At 39.3% G+C, this 24,132-nt stretch overlaps 1 protein-coding gene across 2 annotated transcripts in view; it reads left to right on the top strand.

Annotated features, from left to right (window-relative positions):
• Nucleotides 1–24,132, top strand: part of unc5b (unc-5 netrin receptor B) — a 59,355-nt gene that overhangs the window by 23,069 nt on the left and 12,154 nt on the right. For both annotated transcript variants that reach the window (XM_084391864.1, XM_084391865.1), the window contains exons 2-7: nt 19,373–19,597; nt 20,616–20,759; nt 20,952–21,055; nt 21,373–21,553; nt 22,688–22,855; nt 22,963–23,127. In XM_084391864.1, coding sequence (XP_084247990.1) covers nt 19,373–19,597; nt 20,616–20,759; nt 20,952–21,055; nt 21,373–21,553; nt 22,688–22,855; nt 22,963–23,127 — 987 coding nt within the window. The remainder of the gene's footprint in view (nt 1–19,372; nt 19,598–20,615; nt 20,760–20,951; nt 21,056–21,372; nt 21,554–22,687; nt 22,856–22,962; nt 23,128–24,132) is intronic.

Below are 24,132 nucleotides of genomic sequence, written 5' to 3' on the forward strand. Positions count from 1 at the left end.
ATCAGGTCTGTTGGTCATTTCTGCAATCCACATTATCAGCACTGGTTAGATAATGTTTTAACTTAATTCTAACTTTTTGTGCTCCATACAGTACTGTTCAAAATTGTATGGCGTGGTAATGTTCTTGAAGAAAGTCTTTTATATTCCTTGTAATGGCAAAGCTGATTTTTTCAGGATTCTTTGATGGATAGAACTTCAAAAGAATAGCATTTAAGTGATATAAAAATGTTTTGTAACAGTGTAATTGTCTAACTGTCACTTTTGATCAATTTCATGCATCCTTGCTGAATAAAAGTATTAATTTCCTTTAAAAAACAACTGGATAGTAGTGTAAATGATAATGGCACTATTAAAGGGTCAGGCATGATTACTCTGACCACACCTCATTTACCTACATCCATCCATTTGCATCTTCATTGTAAAACTTTTATTAACCGTTCTTACCTGTGCAATAACCTTTCATGTCTTTTCGGAGTTGTCCCATGGCCAAAGGTCCACTCAGGTCTTTTGTAGTCGCCCTGGGCATTGTTTCAGAAGCCTAAGTGTGAGTCAGTTAATACAAGACCCCTGAGATATGTAATGCTCATATGACAGGCTTTTCTCCTAATAGCAAACAAGCACTTTCAAAAAACACATGCCCATCCCACTGAAATAGCAGGTTCATTGGCCCTAAAAGGTTCGAGAGCATCCCTCAGGGACACTTGGATATTATATTGGTTTGAGAGCGTGGGTGTGTGTGAGGATGTGTGTGCACACCGGTTGCGGTGCGTACATGGAAATGATTGTGGACTCATATTGGTTTTTCTATTCTCTGGTGTGTGTGAATTCTACATTTTATGTAACTTGTTCACAGACTGCAGAGACTGTTATTTCACCTACAGTATGTTTTTTTCCAAAGCTTTTACTGAGAAAACAGTTTTTGGCTTGCATGTGATTTTGCTATGATTTCACAAAGCGATTATAGGCGCTCGTGGAAAGATAATCTATTATGATTGACTGCAATAATCTGGGCTTTCAGGAGGGTGGAGGTCTCTTTCAGTGAGGGGAAGGGTGGCATTGTTTTCTCCTCTGCTCCTGTAGACCACCCATACCATGACATCATCCGTTAGAGCCCCCATATGTTGCCTTTGCTCATGTTAATGACATTCGTAAGTGGATTTACCCACTCTCTCAGATTTTGGCTTTAGTAACAGTCACCGTGTTGCCGTGGAATCCGCACGGATTTGTCTGTAACGGCACACTCGTAGATAAAGTGATTTGTCTAAAGCACCTCATGTCATTTGTCTCTGTCCTCTCGTCTAAGCTGGCTGGCCTGCTCTAATTGTCTTTGGCTTTGTTTAAAGGGATAGTTCACCCAAAATTTTTCATTTACTCACCCAGTCAGTTGTTCTAATCTAAACCACTTTGACTTTCTTTCTTCTTGAATGAGGAATGAAGCTTTCAAGCTTCAAAAAGGGCACGAAAGCATCATAAAAGTCACTGAATTGTGCTTTAGAAGCCATTCTTCTGAAGCCATTGTATAACTTTAAATGAGAAGCTGGCCTAAATTTAAGTCATCATTCACTGATTCACATTATATTGATGAGCTGTTACTGTAACTGATACTACTGGATAATTGATTCAGTGAGTCGAACAGATCAGTGCAAATCATGAACGATTTTTTTTTAGCATACTAAAAAGATGACTTTCTTTCTGTGGAACGAAAAAGATATTTTGAAGAATATTGGGAACGAAACAGTTTCTGTTCTCATTGACTTCCATTGTATGGACAAAAACACAATGGAATTCAATGGGAACTGAAACTGTTAGGTTAACATTCTTCAAAATATCTTCTTTCATCTTCAAGTCATACAGGTTTGGAAAAACATAAGGGTGAGTAAATAATCACAGACTTTTCATTTTTGCATGGACTATCTCTTTCATAGTAATTGCATGGAAACTAATTTTGCATTCCACTGAAGAAAGTTAGCTTGGAATGAAACAAGTTTTTATTATCATTTGAACATATCTCTTTAAGTCTATGTTCAGTCTAGTCTTTTTACTCTTTTAAAGCTTTGTGCTCATGGTCTACCCTACTCTAGTTTAGTAATAATCAATAGTATTCTCTGTTATGCAGGTCAGACTCAACCTACATCATTTTTCTCTTACCTTTTCCTCATTATTTTACTCTATCTGTCCACACAGCATCTCCCCATCCATCTGTCTTCCAGTCTTTCTATTGATTTACCCTCTACATTTAAAGCCCTGGCCGTAGTGCTGTTGTACTATGAAGGCTCCTCTATTACACTTCAGCCTTAGAAATCTAGACTACAAGCTTAGAAATATAATAAATATGGCCACAAGGTACAGTCCGCCGTCTTTTTTTCCCTCTCTATCTCCATCTGTTCAGTCACTCGGCAGGCTGTTTGGCTTATACGAAGGTTTTGAAGGTAAATCTTATGTCAGCTTTTGGCCAGAGGGACTGAGCTGATGAGAGGTCTCTTTATCATCCTAATGGGAGCCACAAAGCTCTGGGCTTGCCTGCATGCGGTAAGGGACCACGGAAAGGCCCATTCCACCCCTCTCTGCTCTGGAGACAGTGTCCTTATGCAGCCGTGCTATCTAGAGAACACTGCTGCATACAAACAGCATGAGACATCCATGCAGCATGTCAAAGGCGCTATGATGCGCACTGAGTGGAATGGTAAAATGATGCATATGTGTAAAAGAAAACTTTGCAAACAACAAATAGAAACACTTAAATTCCTTGGATCTCAATCTCAGGAGATGCCTGTACCAAAAAGGTCATGGTTAGCATGACCTCAGTTGCACCTGCTGGTAGATGTCATAACTACACCATCTACACCACCTGGCTGTAAAAACCATGTTTCTCCATTCTCCATCATATGAATTGATTGAGAAGATTTATTATTTCTACATTTAAAATTGTATTTATCTCTGTGATGGCAAAGCTGAATTTTCTTATTTTAGTATCGTTGATATACTGTTATAGTTTTGTTAATATTTTGAATTAGAATTTTTTTTTTGGTGTATTTTCTGTTTTCTCTTTATAATCTAAATTTTGTTGTGTTTTGTCATTTTTATTAGTTTTTGTCTTTTAATGTCTATATAGTATTTATTAATTTGTATTAGCTTTAGTCATTTTAGTACTAAACTAAACAAAAATGAGAAATGTTGTGTTGGCAACTAGCAGAAGAAAAAAAAAAGTTTGTTTTTTAATATATTTATTTCAGTTGATGTTCATTTAGTTTATTACATAACAATTTTTTTGGGTGGTTTTAGTTAACGATAATCACTCAGATTTTCAGCATCCATTACTTCAGTCTTCTGTGTGAACACTGATACACCTTTTCTTTTTTATCAGAATGACACTTAATGAGATGAATGGGAATGCTAACTGATAGTTTTCTTCAGGTATTATTGCCCTGTTTGCAAACACAACAAAAATACCCTTAAAATTAAACAGACTGATAAGGAAGCAATCTTACAGAGTTGTGGTTACATGCACAGCAGGATTGTTTGAACTGATGCCATGGAGTCGGCATCCTCAAAGCACTGCCACTGTTACAGAGACTTAACTCCTTACTCAGTGGCCTGGCTGAGTAATGAGTGGGAAAAGGACACTGTGAAGGAGGGAAGAGCAGCTGAAGGAGAGGAGAAAGAGACAGGGAACGTCATTGCTTGTTAACGTCATAGCAGGCATGGAGGCTCGTCACGCTAGTCGCTCTGTCTCGGCATCAGAGAGGAAAACATTCCAGCCCAGGGCTCTGGACATGTGACAGGACCAGTCTTTCTTGACCACAGCTTCCAGTAACACACTGTCACTATCTGTCAATCACTGCAGTGCAGCTGGGATTTCACACAACCTGCAGTTTGCTGTACATCAAGCGGAGGGCTTTCATTTGACGGGACCGCTGATAATGCTCCTTCAATTAATAATGCAATATAACAGCTTCAACCTAAATTGATCAAACCATGCTGCTAAAATGTAGTTAGTCAGAGGAATTAGATCAGTCATGACTCATCAAATGACTGACATTCTGTGAAGATTTGGAAGCTGATTACATTTCCAGCATATTCTTCATTCATCAGAGGTTCCCATATTTTCCCGCAAGTGCAAATTTAGTCAGACTTTGACTTTCAGCATAAAATCTGGTCCACATGCAGTTTATTCTGGCCAAGAAACACCCATTTAGGGTGTTCACACTTGTAGTTCGGTTCGCTTGGTTTGTTTGGTCCGTTGTACAGTATGTGCGTAGCCTACATATGATGGTATTTTGACCAGCTGATAACTTGTGAAGAGCTTATAAAATGTGTAAAGGAGTCTCTCCATCACACACACAAACGAAGATCTGCTGCGAGGTTCTGCGAGACGTGGTTCTGCCTGTACCGAACTGTGATGGTAACATCGTGACTATGACGAGAAAAAAACAATATGCTTGAGCAGTCTGTCCTTTTTAGTGTCGCATCTTGTGACATCATGTCCTGTTTTTGGTTCGTTTACATGTCTTTGGTCCGTGTTGCATTCATATTTCATTCTAACCTCACCAGAGTTCGTATGGAAGCGGACCGAGACCCATCTTTTCAGTGGTTTACCCATCGTTTGGTGCGCACTAGGGTTCGGATGGCAGTGTTCACACTTATTCAAATGATCCGCACTAACAGAGCAATCGCATCAGGGTTTGTTTTAATCGAACCAAACATGCCAAGGGTGAACAACACACCCTTAGAGACTGTCTAACTGACATTTACAGTGTCCATCTACAGTTTGTCTCAGGGCTGGGCGATTAATTGAAATCTTTGAAATCTCAATATGGCTTAGTGTGATTATCAAATCGCAAAGATTTTTAATTAAATAAAATCTGTGATTTGTTTGAATAAATATATGTGCTGCCTGTTTCAGAGTGAAGCACGGCTCTGTTCATTTACACGTGTGCAGCTCACGATCCAGTGTTTTAGAGCGGTTTGGTTCATAGTAAATACTGCTCCAAACGGACTCCATCTCTGCACTATAATTTGGGGTTGCAGCCATCTTGCCAAACCTTTATTGTCAAGGGCTGTCTGCTGTTTTCCACATAAAATAAAAGCTCATTTGAAAATGAAGAAATTAAGTGTAAAATATAAAATATTGTATAAATATTGTGCAAAATTGTGCATCCCTAATTTGTCCATTTTGATTTTTTTTTAATCGAAAGACGGACTAATAACAAATTTAGATAATCGTTTCTTTTCACTGTGTACATTTTAATTCGAATCTCACATTTTAATTGACCTGTTACAACCTAGCAACGCCAAAACATGTTCACAGTCGCTCATGTCTGCTCATAGTTAAAATACCATCAGCATGCCAGTGGCTGTTTTTGAATAATTTAAATCGGAGTGCTGAGTCACTAGACTGGGAAAACAACCAGTAATGTGAGTGAGAGACATTATAGCCTTTAAGAGCTTTTTTACTGTTGTTTTAATGGAGATGGAGGACAGGAATCCTGTGCTGTCTACCTACAAGGTGAGTGCAAGAGAAAATGAAAGGTTATGAGGGTTTGAGGGTGAGAGGTTAAATAAGTTCTATAAGATGGATATAGCGGCATGGTGGAGGAAAATAAAATCAGTAGGAAAGAGCAAAAAGCAGGGTAGATAAAGGATGTAAACAGCATTAAGCTTAGCTAATCTAAGCACAAGACACATTCACTTAGCCAAAGCCAAAGTAGGGTCAGGAGATCGATGAACCGCTCCAATTTTACTTTCTGTCTTGCTCACTCTATCAAATGTATCTATCTTTCTTCTTCTTAGGTTAACTTTGTGTCTGTCTGCTAATTTCACCCTCTGGCTCCAACTCGAAGCTTCTTTCCATCTTAAATGTGTGTGTGTGTGTGTGTGTGTGTGTGTGTGTGTGTGTGTGTGTGTGTGTGTGTGTGTGTGTGTGTGTGTGTATGTAGTGTTTCAGCGAGGAGCACTGTTGGTGCTCTTTGTACCTGTTCTTGCCTGAGCGAGCACCAGGGGAGCACTCTGATGCAAGGGGACGCAATGAGTGACGCCAATCCCCCTGCTTGCATGCTCGTCCGTGTGTGCATGTGTGAATGTCTGTATGTGTCTGGCTGTTTACAGCCAATATATCACATCCCATCCATTCACAGGCATGAGTGATCATGCCAGTCTTTCAGCATCTGTTATGTTCGTGGGATACGGGAGTGATGCAGCATTGTGTCGGCTCATCAGTGAGCTTCAGTCGGCTATCTATTCTTACCGCTGTGCATCTGTGCATATACCGATGTGTGTTAGTTAGTCCATCGCAATGTGTCAACTGGTTTTGCATGTCTTCACATGTCTTCATTAACATGAAAGTGGTGCAGCATTGCTAAAGCATTTTGTCAAGAGATGCCGGGCTGTCACAACAAATTTCTTGAGGACAGCTTAGAGCCAGAGACAACAACGGCCCAACATACCCCTGGCTGCACTAAACTCATCCAGGGAATTGGGTTAATACCTTGTCTCTTTATTTTCCTCTTGCTTTCTCTTTCGGTCTCGCCGCTTGCTCTTTCTTTCCATGCTCCAGCCTTTCCCATGGTTACTTGGACACGGCACACATGTTTTCATTCCCTCCCTCTCCCTGGTTCTGTCCTCCTCCTTCTTAACAGACTTATTCTGTCTCCACTGTTCCCCCTTTTCCTTGGATACTTAAACAATCGACCTCTTTCTCAGTCTGGTCTCCAAACTATGTCTTTAATTTCAGGCTTCTGACTTTCTTTCTTAGGATTAGCCGCAGCGCATCTCCCGATTTCAGGAGTTGCTAGGTAAATTCCCCTTCCCCTCCATCTCATGTTCTTTGTCCCCTCTGTCTTTTCTCCATATCTTTATAACATTTTCTCTCGAGTCCTGATGTCATTTTGCTTGAAGGTACATCTAATCGTATCCCTTTCTAGAGAACCCAGCCACAGATACAGTACCATAATCGGATTGACGGCTCAATCGGACTAAAAAACCTTCATGTAAACACCTTAATTGATCCGATTGAGCTCGATCCGAATGAAATTTCGATCGGATTGAAAGGGGTGGTTTATCCCTTTTGTAATCCGATCGAGAGAACATGTAAACACTTGATCGGATTGACAACCGAAACTGAAAGGACTGTGCATGTGCAATGACGTTAAATAGCGTAATGACGTATGACGCGCGGAACGAGCTGTTCTTCCTGTTGAATAAAGTGTCATATTAATAAGTTTCCCGTCATTCTAAAATTCTCATTTCACTCGCGCGTCTGTGAAGTGAAGCAGGACATTTGGATTCTCATCCACAGACGTCTGGTTTTGGCCGCGGGGAGGGGCATTTTTACTGCGTGATCAATAAGCAGCATGGCAAAACGGTTAATATGCTCTAAATTATGACCAGAGACGAATTAATATTACGTCTGCTGTTTAAAACAAATAAAGATCCAATAGAGGAGAATATTTATGAGCGAAAAAGCGGAAAACTCTGTAAATTCGTGCAGTGTGCGCATGTCAAAACATCAGATCCGATTTGAAACTTGTGACATATAAATGCGCGCACCAACCCGATTACTTTATTTATCATTCATGTAAACACCTTGTTCGGATTCATCAGTCGGATTGATTTCATTCCGATTGTGTCCATGTAAACGCAGCTATGATGTTTGCTCTTTTTCATTCCTTGTTTTTTGTCTTGTGTTGATTGTGTTTTTATTTGGATTTTGTGTTGGGTTTTTGTTTAGTTGTGTTCTTTCTTTCTTTCTTTCTTTCTTTCTTTCTTTCTTTCTTTCTTTCTTTCTTTCTTTCTTTCTTTCTTTCTTTCTTTCTTTCTTTCTTTCTTTCTTTCTTTCTTTCTTTCTTTCTTTCCTGTGCCAACACCACAAAATCTCAAAGGCAACACTGGTATTCTGATGATGCAGCAGTTCACACGTTCACTCCCGCACCCAACTAGGCAATTGCTCATTAAATGCACAATTTTTTTATTTTTTTTTTCAGCCCCAACAGAGAAATCCCCAATCAAACATGTTTTTAGTTTTTTTGTCAGGTGACGTATTAATAGGATGATACAATTATCAGTCTGTGTCGAAGGTCTCTGTTTCCTCATTCTGCATGAATGGCTCAAAGAATTGGAAATGCATGGACTACCGGTAATTAAAAAGTGTACAAATTATGCCATAATCAAACTAAAAATACCAAATACCATTTTTTGCTGACTTTGCTCCAAAAAGACTGACTATAGAGAAACAACCTTTAGTAACACATAAGAGATACATGACTACAGTACTGTAGTTATTATTTTTGCAGATTTTAACAATCCACATGCCACTGGCTCAGAAAAAGTCTAATGCGACCTACTGGAATAAATCATGTTCATCTTTTATTTTTGCTATTTTCTGGTGAAGATGGACCATTTTATTCTGTTTTGCTTGGTCATTTTGTGTAAGGGAATTATTGGATCTGTGATCTATGGATCTAACAGTGCATCTAGAGTGCATTTATGAATGTTTCAGAAATGTGAGGTTTGAAAGGCAATGTTTAGTCTTTGACTCTTCTGAGCGCAGAATAAAACTGAATGACTCACAGGTTGGTCTTCATTATAATCCACAACGAGTGAGCTTCTCTCAACATGCCATTTTCTATAATTACCACAGTCTCTGTGATATGATACATTGAAAGAAAGACAAAGAAAGAGTCTGTCCATGGTTTAAGATGAAGGTGAGGCGGAGTTTTGAGAGGGTCCACATTTTGGGGGTGTTTCTGAAATGTTAGCCATTACCCCATCACTGCCTGAGGCTTGTGTCTGATGACATCAGGGGTCAGAGGTCAGACTGATCACTTCACCTCCTCAAAATTGGGATTTTTGGTTTTGAGTGCTTGACTTAGTGTGTGTGCCTCGTCCTCTATATGTCCTTCCGCTGAGTGGTAATCAGGTGGAGTAGTTTGTTGAGGGGAGAGAACCTTCCTGTGTGTGTGTGTGTGTGTGTGTGTTTGGAATAGAGTGGGTAATTGTAGGGAGTCTAGAGAGGGCCTGTAATCACCCTGCCCTTAGGAAGGAATGCTGCTCATCTTCTCATCTAATTACACCCATTTAAAGCAGCCTGGCTCCACAGCTCAACCCCAAGAAGGGGGGTGGGGTATGTGTTGGGGGTAAAGGTGCACAGAAGGATCTCTCTACGTACTCTCTGTAGAAGTAAAATGGCCTAAACCTTAGTTGGGTTCTAGAACATGTATATAAAAAAGAGTGCATATGCATATGTGGATCAAAATTAAGGGATACAATTACATATATTCTAAAATATTTGTGTAAATGACACTACATCTTAATGCTAATCATTAGTTGTGTGTGTAACTAAGCTCAGGTTGCTTTAGGGGATCAGTTAGTTCACATGATAAAATTGTGAAGGCAATTAGATTCCATGATCAAAGACACCTTAATTGAAGAATTTCTGGAACGTCAGTAGAAAAGACAAGTTTTTAGCATAGCAAGATATCGCATTTTGCATGAAATCAAAATATCCAAAACTAGAGAGATAAAAGTGGCTCAGAAGCTCTGTTTGACTTCAGATGAAACACATCTCCCATCCAGATTTGACACTGAAATACCCTTTGTGCTTCTGTCTTTTGAAAAAGACTCTTTAAAATTAAGTTTTCTGGAGAAAAAGAAAGAAAAGAGAGGATGATTATGTTGAATTCAGTGCAGTGCTGTCCCATAGAGATCTGTGTATCAACGAAAGCTCCTCAGGGAGATCAAGTCCATGTGACTGAACGTCGTGGCAACCAGCCACACACATGTGCCACCTTGCATACAACAGTTACACACCCATGAAGTGCCATCACTTGACTTTGATGTCAAGACTTGCTTGTTTTAGTGGCCGCTTTCACATGGCTAAAAGTCCCTCACTTGATCTCACTCTTTCTTTCTCTCCCTGATGTTTGTCTGGGGGTGATTGATGGTTTGGGGGTTCTCTGCCTGTTCCCATGCAGTAGGTGGTGTTGGGGGAGAGAGGTTTACAGGGGGGGTTCTGCAGATTGGGGCAGTTATTGATGGTGGCTGATAAATGGGCTCAGTGGGGGGCGGCGCCCTCTAGCTGTGCCCAAATACAGAGTCAGCAGCACAGGAAGAAGAGCACTGATGGGCTCTCCATCGCCATGCCATTCCCATGGAATGTGTCACATTCTCGTAGGCTGTGTCCGAAATCGCATACTCTCTTGAGTAGGTACTTATTTTGAATAAGTAATTACTTTACGACCGCTAAAAAAGTATGCTCTCTATAGTATGATTGTGTGTAGTATGAATGTAATCTGGACGTACTACATTCGCCATGTTGTCATTATCATGTGACCTACCAGCGTCAGTTACGTCGGTTCACTACCATTCATAAATCCTCTCCCGTGGCCTCATGGGATAGTAAAGTGTCCATCGTAAGGTCATTCTGGGACTTTTTGCCAACTCTGAGTGCTGTGAATTCGGACATAGTTCTTTTGCCACATACTGTTTTTCGCCTACTATTATAGTAGGGAAGTATGCCGTTTCGGATTCAGCCGTAGACACATTTCAAACTCAGGAACACCTGATTTAGACCCAAACATTTAATTCTGCCATCAGTTACTTATCATCATGTTGTTCCATACTCGTGGAGACCACTGTTATGCTTCTATGATACATTTATGATGCTTTGTCATTTGAAGCTCTTGCTCGTTCTATTTAATTACATACAATATTTATATATATTGTATGGAGGTTTTATCTAAACAACAGTTTTTCCATTGATCCACTGATAAACGTCCTACCCAGACTCATACCATTTGTTGAGCCAGATTTCAATATCGATAATATATCTTTAATGTTTTCTGCCATTCCAAGTTAATGTTCTTAACACTGGTGGAAAATTAGATTTTATCCAATATTTTTTGGAAATGACCACCAACTGTTGATATTAAAGGTGGGGTAAGCGTTATTTAAAAAAAACGCTGTTTGGAAGTTAGTCGGACCGACACACCAACAACAACAACAAACATGTGTAGCCAATCAGCATTAGGGGGCGTATGACGGTGGAGGAAAAGAGAATGAGCAAGAAATGGAGATGAAACACAATACAAAAGAGAAAAGCTCAGGAGAATATCCCTGGAAAATGAAGGGTTATGATCAGGAAAGATCTTTAGGACCCTTGTTAATATTAGAAAAGCTCTCCAGCGCTGGAGAGAGCTAAGCGGGAAGGCCTGAAAACAGACGCGGATGTTGCTTTGATTCCGTTCCACAAGTGAGTAACAACTAAATCTTGTTTGTAATTACTTGTAATTTTGTGAAGCATTATTTTGTTGCGCTTCTGCTATGATAAACAGACATACACTCTTGGATTGCGTGCGTAACGGAGGCCAGCTAGCGAGAGTCGCGCTGAGCTAGTGCACTTGCCTCGCATGCCGGCGATCAGGTTTCGAGACTGACTCGGAGCAGGGCGGTTAGGATTGGAGGGTGAGTTTTGGAGGCGGAGCATTGAAGAGAGGGGTGTGTTTGTTTAGGTTGATTTCAAATATCAACAATGTCCAACAGTGTTTTTGAAATATAGCTTACCCCACCTTTAAGAACAAACACACCACAGCTGCTGTTCGTTAATTCTCTCAGTGGTAATTATAAGCCTGGGGGAGTGGGCATGTCTGACCGGAGGGGTGGAGTCAAGCCCAGCTCTTATGTAAATAATGAAATATCATGACATGCATTCTTTGTGTCTGTTTACACACTAAAATACATCTCCCAAGGGACCTAGGCACCTGCTTGCGTGTGCATGCACGTGCATATTTGTCCGGCGGCTCTTAAAATGTGCTGAATGGTTGAGAGCAGCATTCTTGTCAGTTCAAATATCTGTTTCCCACAAACCCTCACCTATGCCAATCTGCCAACCACCCTGGAGACTCAATCCACACTCACACACATACCCACATACACGGAGGACAGAAATAGCCCTGTCACACACTAGAGCTTGTTAACATGCTAGATTCAATCAAAGGCGTGACATTTCTGCTGCCATGATGATTCCCCGAGCCATTATTCTTAGATCTTCATCTCGCACCTCATTTGAGTAGAAGCATGTGTGTTACATGCTAGTGTTTACATCTTGCCGTGTGTGTGGTTGTGTGTATCGGAGAGAGAAAGCCAAGTGATGATGATAAGCTGTACTGTCCTAGACAAGAAGTGTTGATTCTGATTCAGATTAGAGAGAAAATGGAGAGTGATAAAGTGAAGGGCATTCTGGGAAATCCATCCAGGATGAAAAATGTCTTTTATATTAACTGATTGCTTTTTTCTTTTATGTTTTGTATCTCTTGCCCTCTGCAATCACTCAGTTTTTCCAAACACGTTTTGCCTCCTCCTTTATTCTGTGCGAATGGCAATTTAGCAAGTAAAAATGTAGTTTGTTTATGTGTGCAGTGAACTCAGCGTGACCTTGTAGATCTGCCATGTTACTACTTTCTTTACTTTAGATGTTCTAATGGACTGCCGAAACCTGTCAATATACACCATACTCGCAGTGTTTATATAAACACACTCTCTGGTAAGCAGCAGTGTCACTCTCTCTTCCTGTCTCGAGTTGTTTTTATCTGTTCTCAGTCAATCTTATCCTTTTCCTCCTGTCCTCTTCACACATTTTCCTTGATTTGTTTCATGTTCTTCCATGGTACTTCTGTTCCCCATCTAATTTTTTTCCTCACATTTTCTGTGCTGCAATTTAGAGGAAATCCAAAGAATTCGGAATGGATTTAAATATGGCCAGTTGTGTTAGACTAAGATTAATAGACATTTATTGCGTTTTTGTCCTAGCTCAATTTCAGATATTAGTGTGTGCGTGTAAACTCTTGGAATATCAATCACTTGTAATTGTTCTATAAGAAGCACCAGGTGATATTTTATTATCCATCTATCATTGTCTTTCTTTAGTCCAACTTGCGTGCCATTACTACAGTGTTACTGTGGAGAACCTGATGATGATGGTGTTGGTGGTGTTTAGAACACGAACACACACGCACGCACACACGCACACACACACACACACACACACACACACACACACACACACACACACACACACACACACACACATATACACACACACACACTCACACACACCTTTTTTTGTAGTGCCTATTAAAACTTCACACACAAAGAAGGTGTGTGTCGGTCCAAAATGAACTTTTTTTATACACCTGCCAGAGGGTATACTGGGTGTAAATATGTCTTACTGCCCATGAAATAGTTTTTCTATATATATATATTTTAGTGGCAAAAAATGTAGGTCAGTTTTTGTTTTGTTGGCTTAATGCAACAAATAGTCCATATACCTATACTGTTAAAAAAAAAACAGTGTGTGTGTTTTGGCTGCATTTGTCAGATCAAAAATTTGAGTAAAACAGTAATATTGTGACATATTATTATAATTTATAATAACAGCTTTCTATTTTAGTATAATTCTAAAATCTTATTCCTGTGATGGCAAAGCTGAATTTTCAGCATCATTACGCCAGTTTTCAGTGTCACATGATCATTCTAATATGCTGATTTGGTGCTCAAGAAACATTTCTCATAATTACCAATGTTGAAAACAGTTGTGTTGTACAGTTGTGTACAGGTTTAGGCTATTTAAACAATATAAAGTTCAAAAGAACAGCATTTATTTAAAATACTTAAAGTCTTTACTGTTACTTTTGATCAATTTAATGCATCCTTGCTTAAAAGTATTAAGTTCTTGTTTTGAACGGTAGTTTGAAATAAACATTATAAATAAACGTTTCTAGATAAGCTTCTTGTGGTAAATTTTCCATTGTGTTAAAAGTCGTTAGAAGATGCACGTCACGACAGATGTTTTCTTTGTTTTAAATAGCTTGTCACTTACGTTGATAACTGCTTTATTTAATTACTAAAGCCAATATTTACTCTCATTTGATGCTTTGAAAGTATTATTTTTGTACCCTGAGTGAGTTTGTGTGTGTTTGAAAGAGGTGATTGTGTCAGTAATGATGCAGCCATTATAAGATAATTTCTGCTATGACTACTGTGGTTAGAAGAGATGCTGAGAGAATATTCCTGTCAGCTCCGCTCTGTGTCACTTCCTCAGACACAGCACCCTCATCATCAGCAGGATATAGCTGGGCTATTACTGAGAAATAACTCAAATGATCATGTTATGTTTACTAGACAGGGAACCTCTCTCAGACATGCAGTGGGAATGATGATACAACCATAAGCTGTCATGCATTACAGTTATCTTACCACAATAAATTCCTGTAAACATGGTAAATATTTTTTAACTTTCTGTTCAGAATACTGAAAATAAACTATCATGTTTTTCACCAAAATTTTGCTCAGCACAACTCAACTCAAGAATGATTTCTGAAGGATCATGTGACTCTGAAGAAGACTGGGGTAATGATGCTGAAAATTCAGCTTTCTTGTCACCACAAGAATAAATTACATTTTAAATGATATTAAAATGGTAAACCCTTTATTTTAAATTGTAATAATATTTCACAACATTGCTGATTTTACTGTATTTTGATTAAATCAATGGTGGGCTTGGTGAGCATAAGAGGTTTATTTAAAAAAAAAAACATTCTTACGACCCCACATTTTTTAATAGTAGTGTATTCCTTTCATAAACAGCAATAGAATATAACCCAGTGTTCAGTACATAATTTCATTTTTTAATAACAATAATCACAAACACAGTTCTTCTGCCAAGTAATATTGTCCATTAAATTACCCATAGGCTGATTACGGTTGCCAAGCAACATGGCAACATGATGCATTAATATATAATTGTACTGATGTGTGTGACAACAGGTGTCTGTAAATCAGCCGGGTTTTTTTTTTCCAGCCTCATCCAATCAGATACAATCACAAGAACAAGAAGGATATTGTTTTCGAGTAAAGATAAATCATAACAGGTTGGAGTAGCTCAGGTTATATCAAGGTTATATCTTAAATGAGTCAGTAACACCAGCTGTTTGCTATGCAAATTGCTGTAAAGTGGTAATTCTTTTTTGAATTTGTAGAGTCTGTTTTTGCACTTCTACCTGTTTTGTGTTGAGTGAGTGGTATAATGTGTGTTTGAAAAGATCAACATTGTCGTTACAAACCTGTATGATTTTCTTGAAAATATATTCTTTTAGGTTCCACAGGAGGAATAATTTTCTTTTTCTTTTTGGTCGATACAATGGTAGTCAGTGATCACCAACATTTTTACCAACATTCATAAAATATGTTATTTTTTGTGTTTCACGGAAGACGGTTTGGGACAATATGAGGGCGAGTACATATTTTTTGGGTGAACCATTAATTATGATCTTTAAGAGCAGTATATCCTGCATTTTTGTAAATCAAAAAGGCTAATATAGGTGAGTAGTCAAGATCACTTTGGGGTAGAAGAGTTGAGACATGCTAGTACTTAAAGTCTCTGTGGGCAGGATTTTATCACCCATTTTCACCACTTGTGGTCTGACTGTTGAGAAATGTTGATTCTCAGCATTGATGAAGTCCAGACGCTCTAGGTTTTAAAAGCATCATGAAGAGAGCTGCAAAGTTGGGGGTAAAGCTGTAGTCAATATTTTTATTTTTTTTATTTTTTTGTGGACGGTAATGACAGCCCTTGTAAGCTAATGATAAAGTGTGGCTCCCATGACTGCAGACCTTCTGGAGCTAGCAAAATTACACTGTCTGACACCCTCCGTGGCTTTCTTAATGAGCGTCACCATTCTTTTGTATATAAATTTTTACTTGCCATTGTTCTTTTGTGTGTGTGAGAGACAAGACATCTGATTTTAGTCCACATCATTTCTAGCTGTGTGTGTTGGCCCTTTGAGCATTTCTGTTTCTCTTCCATCGCAATCTTAACTCCAGAATCGCTTCTCACACATCCCAAAAGTGCAGCTGCCTTTGATTTGGATGTTTTTTTTTGTTTTTTTTTGTGTTCATGAGTATGTGTGGTTGTTTGCACATATGTGTGGATGTTTACACCCTTCCCAGAGACCGAGATCTGGGAGGCTTTGGTCCCGGCTGTGTCTTGTCTATCATTACCGTGATAAAACAAGACCTGCAGTTGGGGGCCTCTTAAGAGCTTCCCTCTTTTTAGAAGTGCCAGGACCATTTCAGCTAAATTGTGGGCTGCCAAAAATGCCTGATGGGTATTCGTGTCTGCTCTTCAAACTATGTTTGAGAGCAATCTTTGTAAAGTTAGTGTCCAACCCAATGATTTTGTGTTTGTCAATCTGCTCATCCAAAAAAAAAAAAAAAAAAACATTATCTTATTTTATTGTTTTATCATTATCTATTTTATAAATGGATAGCTGGACAGACTGATAGAAAGACAAACCGAAAGACAAATAAATAAACATTTATTTTCAGTTGGTCTGAAATCTTTCCATGTGTTCAGTCTGTATCTCTGTCTTACTGATTCTGTCTGTTTCACACTGACTTTCACACAGGCTTTGTCACCCAAAAGATCCTGCATTCACACACACAAACACACACACGTGAGGAACTCTCGTGCACATTCTCACTCGGCTTCTCTTGTTGTTTCGACAAAATGTCTTGCTTTTTTTCTCTCTGTGTGTGACAGGGAATGACAGGCTACGTTTTTGACTGGTGATTTTCTGTAGCAATCGATGCCATATGGAGGTAGTGTGGAAAAAGAGAAACACAATTGCTTATCGACAGAGAAGTCAAAGTCTGAAAAAGACAAGCTGACAGCTGTCGGAGGAGAGAATGACACAAAGGGAGGAAAGGAGAAAAGGGACGAGAGAGAGAGAGACAGAAAATAGAGATGCAGAGTTAGTCAGTAGCACAATACACATTCGTCTCTGGAAAAGGAGAGCAATATCTGTTAAAGCGCTGAAATGATTGAATCTCTGTGTTAAAGTATGATTATTTTAGCTTTTTTGTGATATGGAGAGCATAATGGTGAAAATTATATATTAACAGCATTTTCTAAGATTGAAATTGCGAAAGAATGCTTTTTATGGTTTGTGACCCCGATCAATAGATAGATAGAATATATTTGATTTTATTTTACTTTATTTCTAAATAGATCGATACATAGATATGTGTCTCTTAATGTTTTCTCACCGTGAGCTTGGAGAAAGGACGTAGCTGTCACATAATGACACAAAGTTGGACTGACACTTTCTGCTAGGACCTTCTAGTGGCCTTCCAGCCACTGACCTATCTGATGTGCGTGTTGATAAATTAGATTTTGTCGTGTGTAACGCACACGATAACACTACACAGGGCTTCACCCATTTCAGCATGTGTTGTGAAGTAAAATCTCAAGACGCCGTGTCTTAAATAATATTGAGATATTAGGGGCTTTCTCACCGGAGGAACGTTTGGAATAGGAATGGTTCCTATTGGTGGAAGTACCCACTTTTTGGCATGTTCGCACCAGGAACAAGGAAAGATTTTAATTATAGGAACAACTTTTGGGGGGGACTACATTAACTAAGAGTTGGGTCTAACCCAGCACAATGGGAACTACCAGTGACGTAAGTGTACGTTGATTGGCCGAACGCATGCCATATGGCACCAGAAACACTGGTACCTGCTATTTTAAAAAGCATTGTGAACACACAGTTTATACTTACTCCACAAACATGGAACACAGTGGTGGATGGCATTTACCTGTCTGCGCGTGTTTTTTTACTCAGCCTCGATGGTATGTAGCACTGCAAGCTGTCGTTGGAGATTTTGTCTCTTTCAATCACATAACTTATGTTTACATTCCATCTAAATTATCACAAATATCACTTTCAGCCAGCTTACATCTACTGGCAACCAGAAAAATTGACCTATGGGAAAATGTAGTTCTCGTGGGACCACCCGGGTGGCTAGTTCCAATAACAGCCCAGTGTGAAAGCGATATTGTCTGAAATACCAGCACTAAATATGTAATTTGGAAATGTTTGTGATAACGCATTAGTGTATTCTGGTCTTTGGTCATACTAATACTTTATACTGTACTGCAATTTTTCTTGCATAACCGTATCTATGTTTACAATTATTCAACAAAACTGGTCAAGCCCAGTTTGTTTGCTCTCTTACTCTTTCTCTTTTATTCTCCCTCTTTTCTGCCCTTTCTATTTCGAACTGACCTGTATAGTGTTCCTCCCTCTTTGTATGTGAAAACACCCTCCCAAATCCAATTTTCAGTTTGCTCTTTCCTCACCTCTTTCACATCTGCAGTCTGCGGACAAGTCCAGACCCCTGTACCTCTCACACACGCTTGCTCCATCAAACACAGAGGTGCACGAAGACGGTTGACCCACATGTCAGCCTTCAGAGCACTTATGATGTCCTTCAGCATCAGGATATGAATGAGAACTAAATAATGCTCTTGCACTGCAGAAAGCTAAGCTATGCCACCAGAAATATTTTAGCACATCATCACAATGCCAAATGATGATAGTTGTACGTGCGTGATAATTAAACTCATACTGTTTCTTCAACCATGAGAGCCTCTGCAGTTTAATGGCCGAACTTCCCCCTGGTACGGCCAAAGGGAGTTGTCATCTCGCTCAGAGTCTTTTTTGTTTGTTTGTAATTGCCTTTGTTGTCATTTGTGATTATGCCTGTCAATGAAAGAGCAACTCTGGGATAAATATTTAGGCTTGACGGTGCAGACTAGGGAAGAATAGTAAATTAAAACAAATGTTGCGCATTAACCTTGTATTGAATTGGGGGAAGGGGGAAACGAAGGACATTTACTATCTGAACACATGCTTTTAAGTTATAGCCCATTATCAACCCACTATAATTAAGGTTAGTCAGAAAAATAGCATTTCACAGTTGACAAACCTAAAACAATTTATCAGCTTGGAAAAGTGTTGTGTGCTACAAATCACAGAAAGTGCAGACCAACAACTTTCCCATTTTGCCCCGTGGCGCAGGTGTCTACAGACCTCATTTTCACTTGGTAGTCAATAGCCTGTGTAGCGTTTAATGCTTGAAAGGTTAACAGCATTGTCGTGTTGGAGGTGACAGGTCCTGGCTGCGGAGCCGTGAAACACGCTGGCCCCCTGGATGAGTGCTGTGCTGTGGTGCTGGGAGGGATCTGTCACTGGGAAAATGTCAGGGGATAATGAGTGATCACTGGGTGTTTCAATGGAAGGTCAAGCTCCCCACCTTCATCTTTCGTCTGTTTGGACTCCTCGGGAAGGAGAAGAGCAAATGCTGTATTACTTGAGTACACCTGAAATGTCAGGGACCAAGGCTTTCTCCACACACAGCGCCTGTCTCGCCATTACCCCTGAGGCCAAACTCATTTGCTGTGACAGATACACGCTTGTGAATACAGACTTGTGTAAATCGTACACGTGTTCTTACAGCTCTCTCTTTGTTTTTGTAGATGGCAGCGATTACAGCGAAGTTCTCCCGGACTCGTTTCCGTCTGCGCCGGCCGAACCGTTGCCGGAATTCCAGAGCGAGCCAGAGGACGCCTTCATAGTGAAAAACAGACCTGTCAAACTTTCCTGCAAGGCTGCTCCAGCCACTCAAATATACTTCAAATGCAACGGAGAATGGGTGAACCAGAATGACCATGTGACCAAGGAGAGTCTGGACCCTATTACAGGTAAAGTTTGCCATATTGACCAAAAGATGTGGACACCTGAACACAAGACTTATGTGTTGTTGAACATTTAATTTTACTATTATGGACATTAATATGGAGTTAGACATTTCAGTTCATCCCACAAGTGTTTAGTGGGGTTCAGGTCCTGACCTTTTGAAGTTTCTGTGTACTGTAGAATAGGAAAACCCCCTTTCCAGGCTGATTCCACAAAGTTGGCAGTATAGAATAGAGTGTACAAAATCCATTCATTTTCTCCACAGAGGAAATGGTTTTGAATGATAACATATAAAGTTATCCAACATATATGTTGTTTCTATAAACAATCAAAATCTGTCATTTTTAATCCAATTGTGTCATTCGCTAATTCCTTCATGGGATTGTAGTTTTTTCCCTCATTAAAGTACACAGTCCTGTAGCCATTTATTGTCCAATTTTCAAATACCTTTTTACAAATTGAAGTTTGTAACGTTGTGATTCACCTTGTAGCTGGTGGGTTTGGTTCATGGCTTATACCTCTTTAACATTCTCTAGGATGTCATTGTATGCTGTAATGTTGTGATTTGTCTTTACCGACAGTACTGGAATAGTCAAAGTCATTTATTAGTTTGACAAGTGGTTGTCAACATACTGTTGGCCACTTAGTGTACTTTATAGTCTACTTGCATGTCACTGAACAAAGCTATGCCCATAAGATCTGTGAGAGAAGACTGAATCATAACATTATTAAAACTGTTTCACCCTGTCAGCCCCAATCAAGCTTTTTTCTTTAGTACTATAATCTTCCTAATAACTATGTACATTAGCGTTACATTATTGTAAATATTTTTTTTATCATTTGTTTTATTTTCATGATTTTAAAATTATTATTATTTTTTTTATCATTTTATAAATGTTATCTACCAAATGCATCAATGTAAATGCAACTGTCTTATTTAACAGTCTGAGAGTTTGCAATTTCACGACACTCACGTATGTTTGAAATTTGATTGATATATTCTTTTCTTTTTCCCTGTCTTAGGTCTGGTAGTGAGAGAAGTAGACATCTCTGTCTCCCGGACGCAGGTAGAGGAGTTGTTTGGGCTGGAGGATTATTGGTGCCAGTGTGTTGCCTGGAGCTCGGCAGGCACCACAAAGAGCCGGCGGGCTTACGTCCGCATCGCCTGTGAGTTTGTGTTCAGCAGCTTATGTGATCTGTTGCTGTGACATGCCTTTTTAGAAGACAGCTCCTGAAGAGAAACCAAGAATTTTGACTATAGAACGCTCACTATTTTTGCTATTGCTACTTCAATCCAGAACACATATGAATAATACTTAGCTTATAATTTAAACAAATGGAAATTTCTGTGTTTATCAGACCTAAGGAAGAACTTTGAGCAGGAACCTCTTGGCAGGGAGGTGCGTCTGGAGCAGGAAGTCTTGTTGCAGTGTCGTCCACCAGAGGGCATCCCGCCTGCTGAGGTGCCATCTTGCCTTCCCATCCTTTCTGTTATTGTCTCAACCTCCATCTGGAGTTTTTTTTTCAGTTTGTTCAATGCAAAATAACAAACAAACAAACAATGATTGATTGCTTGATGTTTACACTTTTCAGGCTTTGATAAAACGTTCAACCACACAGGATATTTGACACTGTTCAGTTTCATTAAATTACACCTCTTTTGTATTCAGAGCATGGTGCTTTTTAATTTTCTATTCAAATCATTTTAAGTGCAGTTTTTGGTCCAGAAACACATCACTCTTCCACAAACTGAATGGATTCATTTTTTATAATGTCACAGGTGGACTGGCTGAAGAACGAAGAGCTCATTGACCCGGCGCTGGATTCTAACTTTCTAATTACCATCGACCATGACCTAATCATCAAGCAGGCTCGACTCTCTGACACGGCTAACTACACCTGCGTGGCTCGCAATGTGGTCGCTAAGCGACGCAGCAGCACTGCCACGCTCATCGTCTACGGTAACCACTTGACCAATCAGAATCCCTGCAGCCATCTGAATCACTGAAAGAATCTATCAAGGGGAAGAGTACTAGAATCACCCTCTGAAATACTTGATCCTTATTGATCAGTTCCAGCATCCTACAGTCTATAATCAGCGATAACTGTAAATTTGACCAGTGACCTACACTCTGCTACTTTGATGTCTTTTGTATTACTCTCTATTGTGTTCTTTTTCTTCTCACATAATCAAAAAGTTCAAATATATACACTACCATTTAAAAGTTTGGGATCTGTAAGATAAAAGAAATGTATATTTTTATTCAGCAAGGATGCATTAAATTGATCAAAACAAAGTGACAGTAAAGACATACAAAAGATTTTAAATAAATGCTGTTCTTGTGAAAAGAATCCTGAAAAAATGTTTCACACTCGCCTCAAAAATATTAAGAAGCACAACTGTTTTCAACATTGATAATATTCAGCATATTAGAATGATTTCTGAGGGATCATGTGACACTGAAGACTTGAGTAATGATGCTGAAAATTCAGCTTTGGCATCACAGGAATAAATTACATTTTAAAATATATTCAAATAGAATTTTTTTTGATTTAAATTGTAATAATATTTAACAATATTACAGTTTTTACTGTATTTTTGATCAAATAAATGCATCGTTGGGTGAGCATAAGAGACTTCTTTTCAAAAACATTAAAACAATCTTACCAACCCCAAGCTTTTGAAACACTAGTGTCCATAACAATATTTCAGCACAAAATCAATATTTCATGTTTATTTATTTGGTAAACACCTGTGTACCACACAGCACAAAATACATTAATCTGGTAATTGTTGCAAAACAAACTCCTTCAGGATGTTTCAAGACCCTCTCTGCTTCAAATTGGGGTCCTGGTCGTTTATGTAATGATAATGTCTGACTGACTGTACATTATCCCTCAGATAATATGATATAATATGCAACTCTCTTGTACATCTTATCCTGCTGTATGGCTCAAAGTGGTTCCTTTTGCATTGCTGCTTGTTTTTCTTCTTCTTTTATAGTCCAGTTACTGTAGCTTTAAGACTCCATTTTCCTCAGATCAAACTGCATGTCTCATGATATGTATATGTGTATCTGGTTTTCTTTCCTTAGTGAGTGGGGGTTGGTCATCCTGGACAGAGTGGTCAGAGTGCAATGCTCAGTGTGGGCGGGGCTGGCAGCGACGGACACGCAGCTGCACCAATCCAGCACCGCTCAATGGAGGAGCCTTCTGTGATGGCCCGCCATTCCAAAGAGTCACCTGCACCACCCTCTGTCCAGGTGAAGACTGACATCTATCACAACTTCACATGAGACACTTGTATAACCCCCCACTAACAGATTCACACATGATCCACTGCGTAATCGCTGGTTTTGTATTTTCCTAGTGGATGGAGGCTGGACGGAGTGGGCCAAGTGGTCCGCGTGTGGGACGGAGTGCACGCACTGGCGCAGTCGTGAATGTCAAGCACCCCCACCGCGTAACGGAGGACGTCACTGCAGCGGCAGCATGATGGAGAGCAAGAACTGCACAGAGGGACTGTGTGCCCGCAGTAAGTCACATGACATGACCCAGCATCATCAGTAACTTTTTTGGAATGTGACTACCAATCTAATGAGTATGTAACAGATATGAACAGATATGAACTTGGAACTTGGTACAGATATGAAATTAAAACCTTAAATAAAAACATTTGTTAAATAAAATAAAATAAAATAAAATATAAAAAACGTAAACTTATTTCATTTCAGATAGTTGCTATGGCAACATTTTCCCTTTTTATTTAGTTTAACTTGATGTACTAAAATAACTAAAACTGAAAAAAAAACACACATTTAAACAAAAAAATACTAAACTTTAAAGTGTAAATTACTAACACTATTAAATGACTAAAACTTTAAATAAAATGAAAATGAAAACAGAAAATATATATAATGGTAAAAAAAAAAAAAAAATGGTAATGGTCCTCACATCCTCAGAAATGAGTTGGCACAGGGCTCCGGGGCGAGCACAGATGGACAGGAGGGTAAACGGTGAGGTTTGGGCAGTCAGACAAAATGTACTTTAATACTAGCAAGTGAAGAAACACATCAGTCATGTGACGGTGAGCCAGATTCATCTTGACAGTGGGTGCTCATCCCAGGGCTGGTTTTGGAAGAGCACAGCTGACAGCAATGAATACTCTCAGGAGAACATCAATAGCTTGCTCACACACTCACATATGCACACATTGCTCAGCCAGAACACAGTGCAGACTGGAAGTTTTAGTGTGGCCTGTCTGGGCTTAAAGTTGGAGCACAACCCAGATTCCAGCATTAATAATGCAGCACGCACACACACACATACATACACACACACATTCATATTCACATATATATATATCTCCTCACAAATGATTCCTCTCATTCTACAAATGAGTGCCTACCATCCCTCGAGAGCTGTAAGATATTTACTTTTGCTCTGCCCGCCATAAACCTTTGATTTCAATGTTTATGGTTTGATGTTTCATTTGCTTGTATTTGCATTTATTGATTATTTGTTCCACTTTCAGTTGCAG

Source organism: Rutilus rutilus, assembly GCF_951802725.1.
Source record: "Rutilus rutilus genome assembly, chromosome: 20".
NCBI lineage: Eukaryota > Metazoa > Chordata > Actinopteri > Cypriniformes > Leuciscidae > Rutilus > Rutilus rutilus.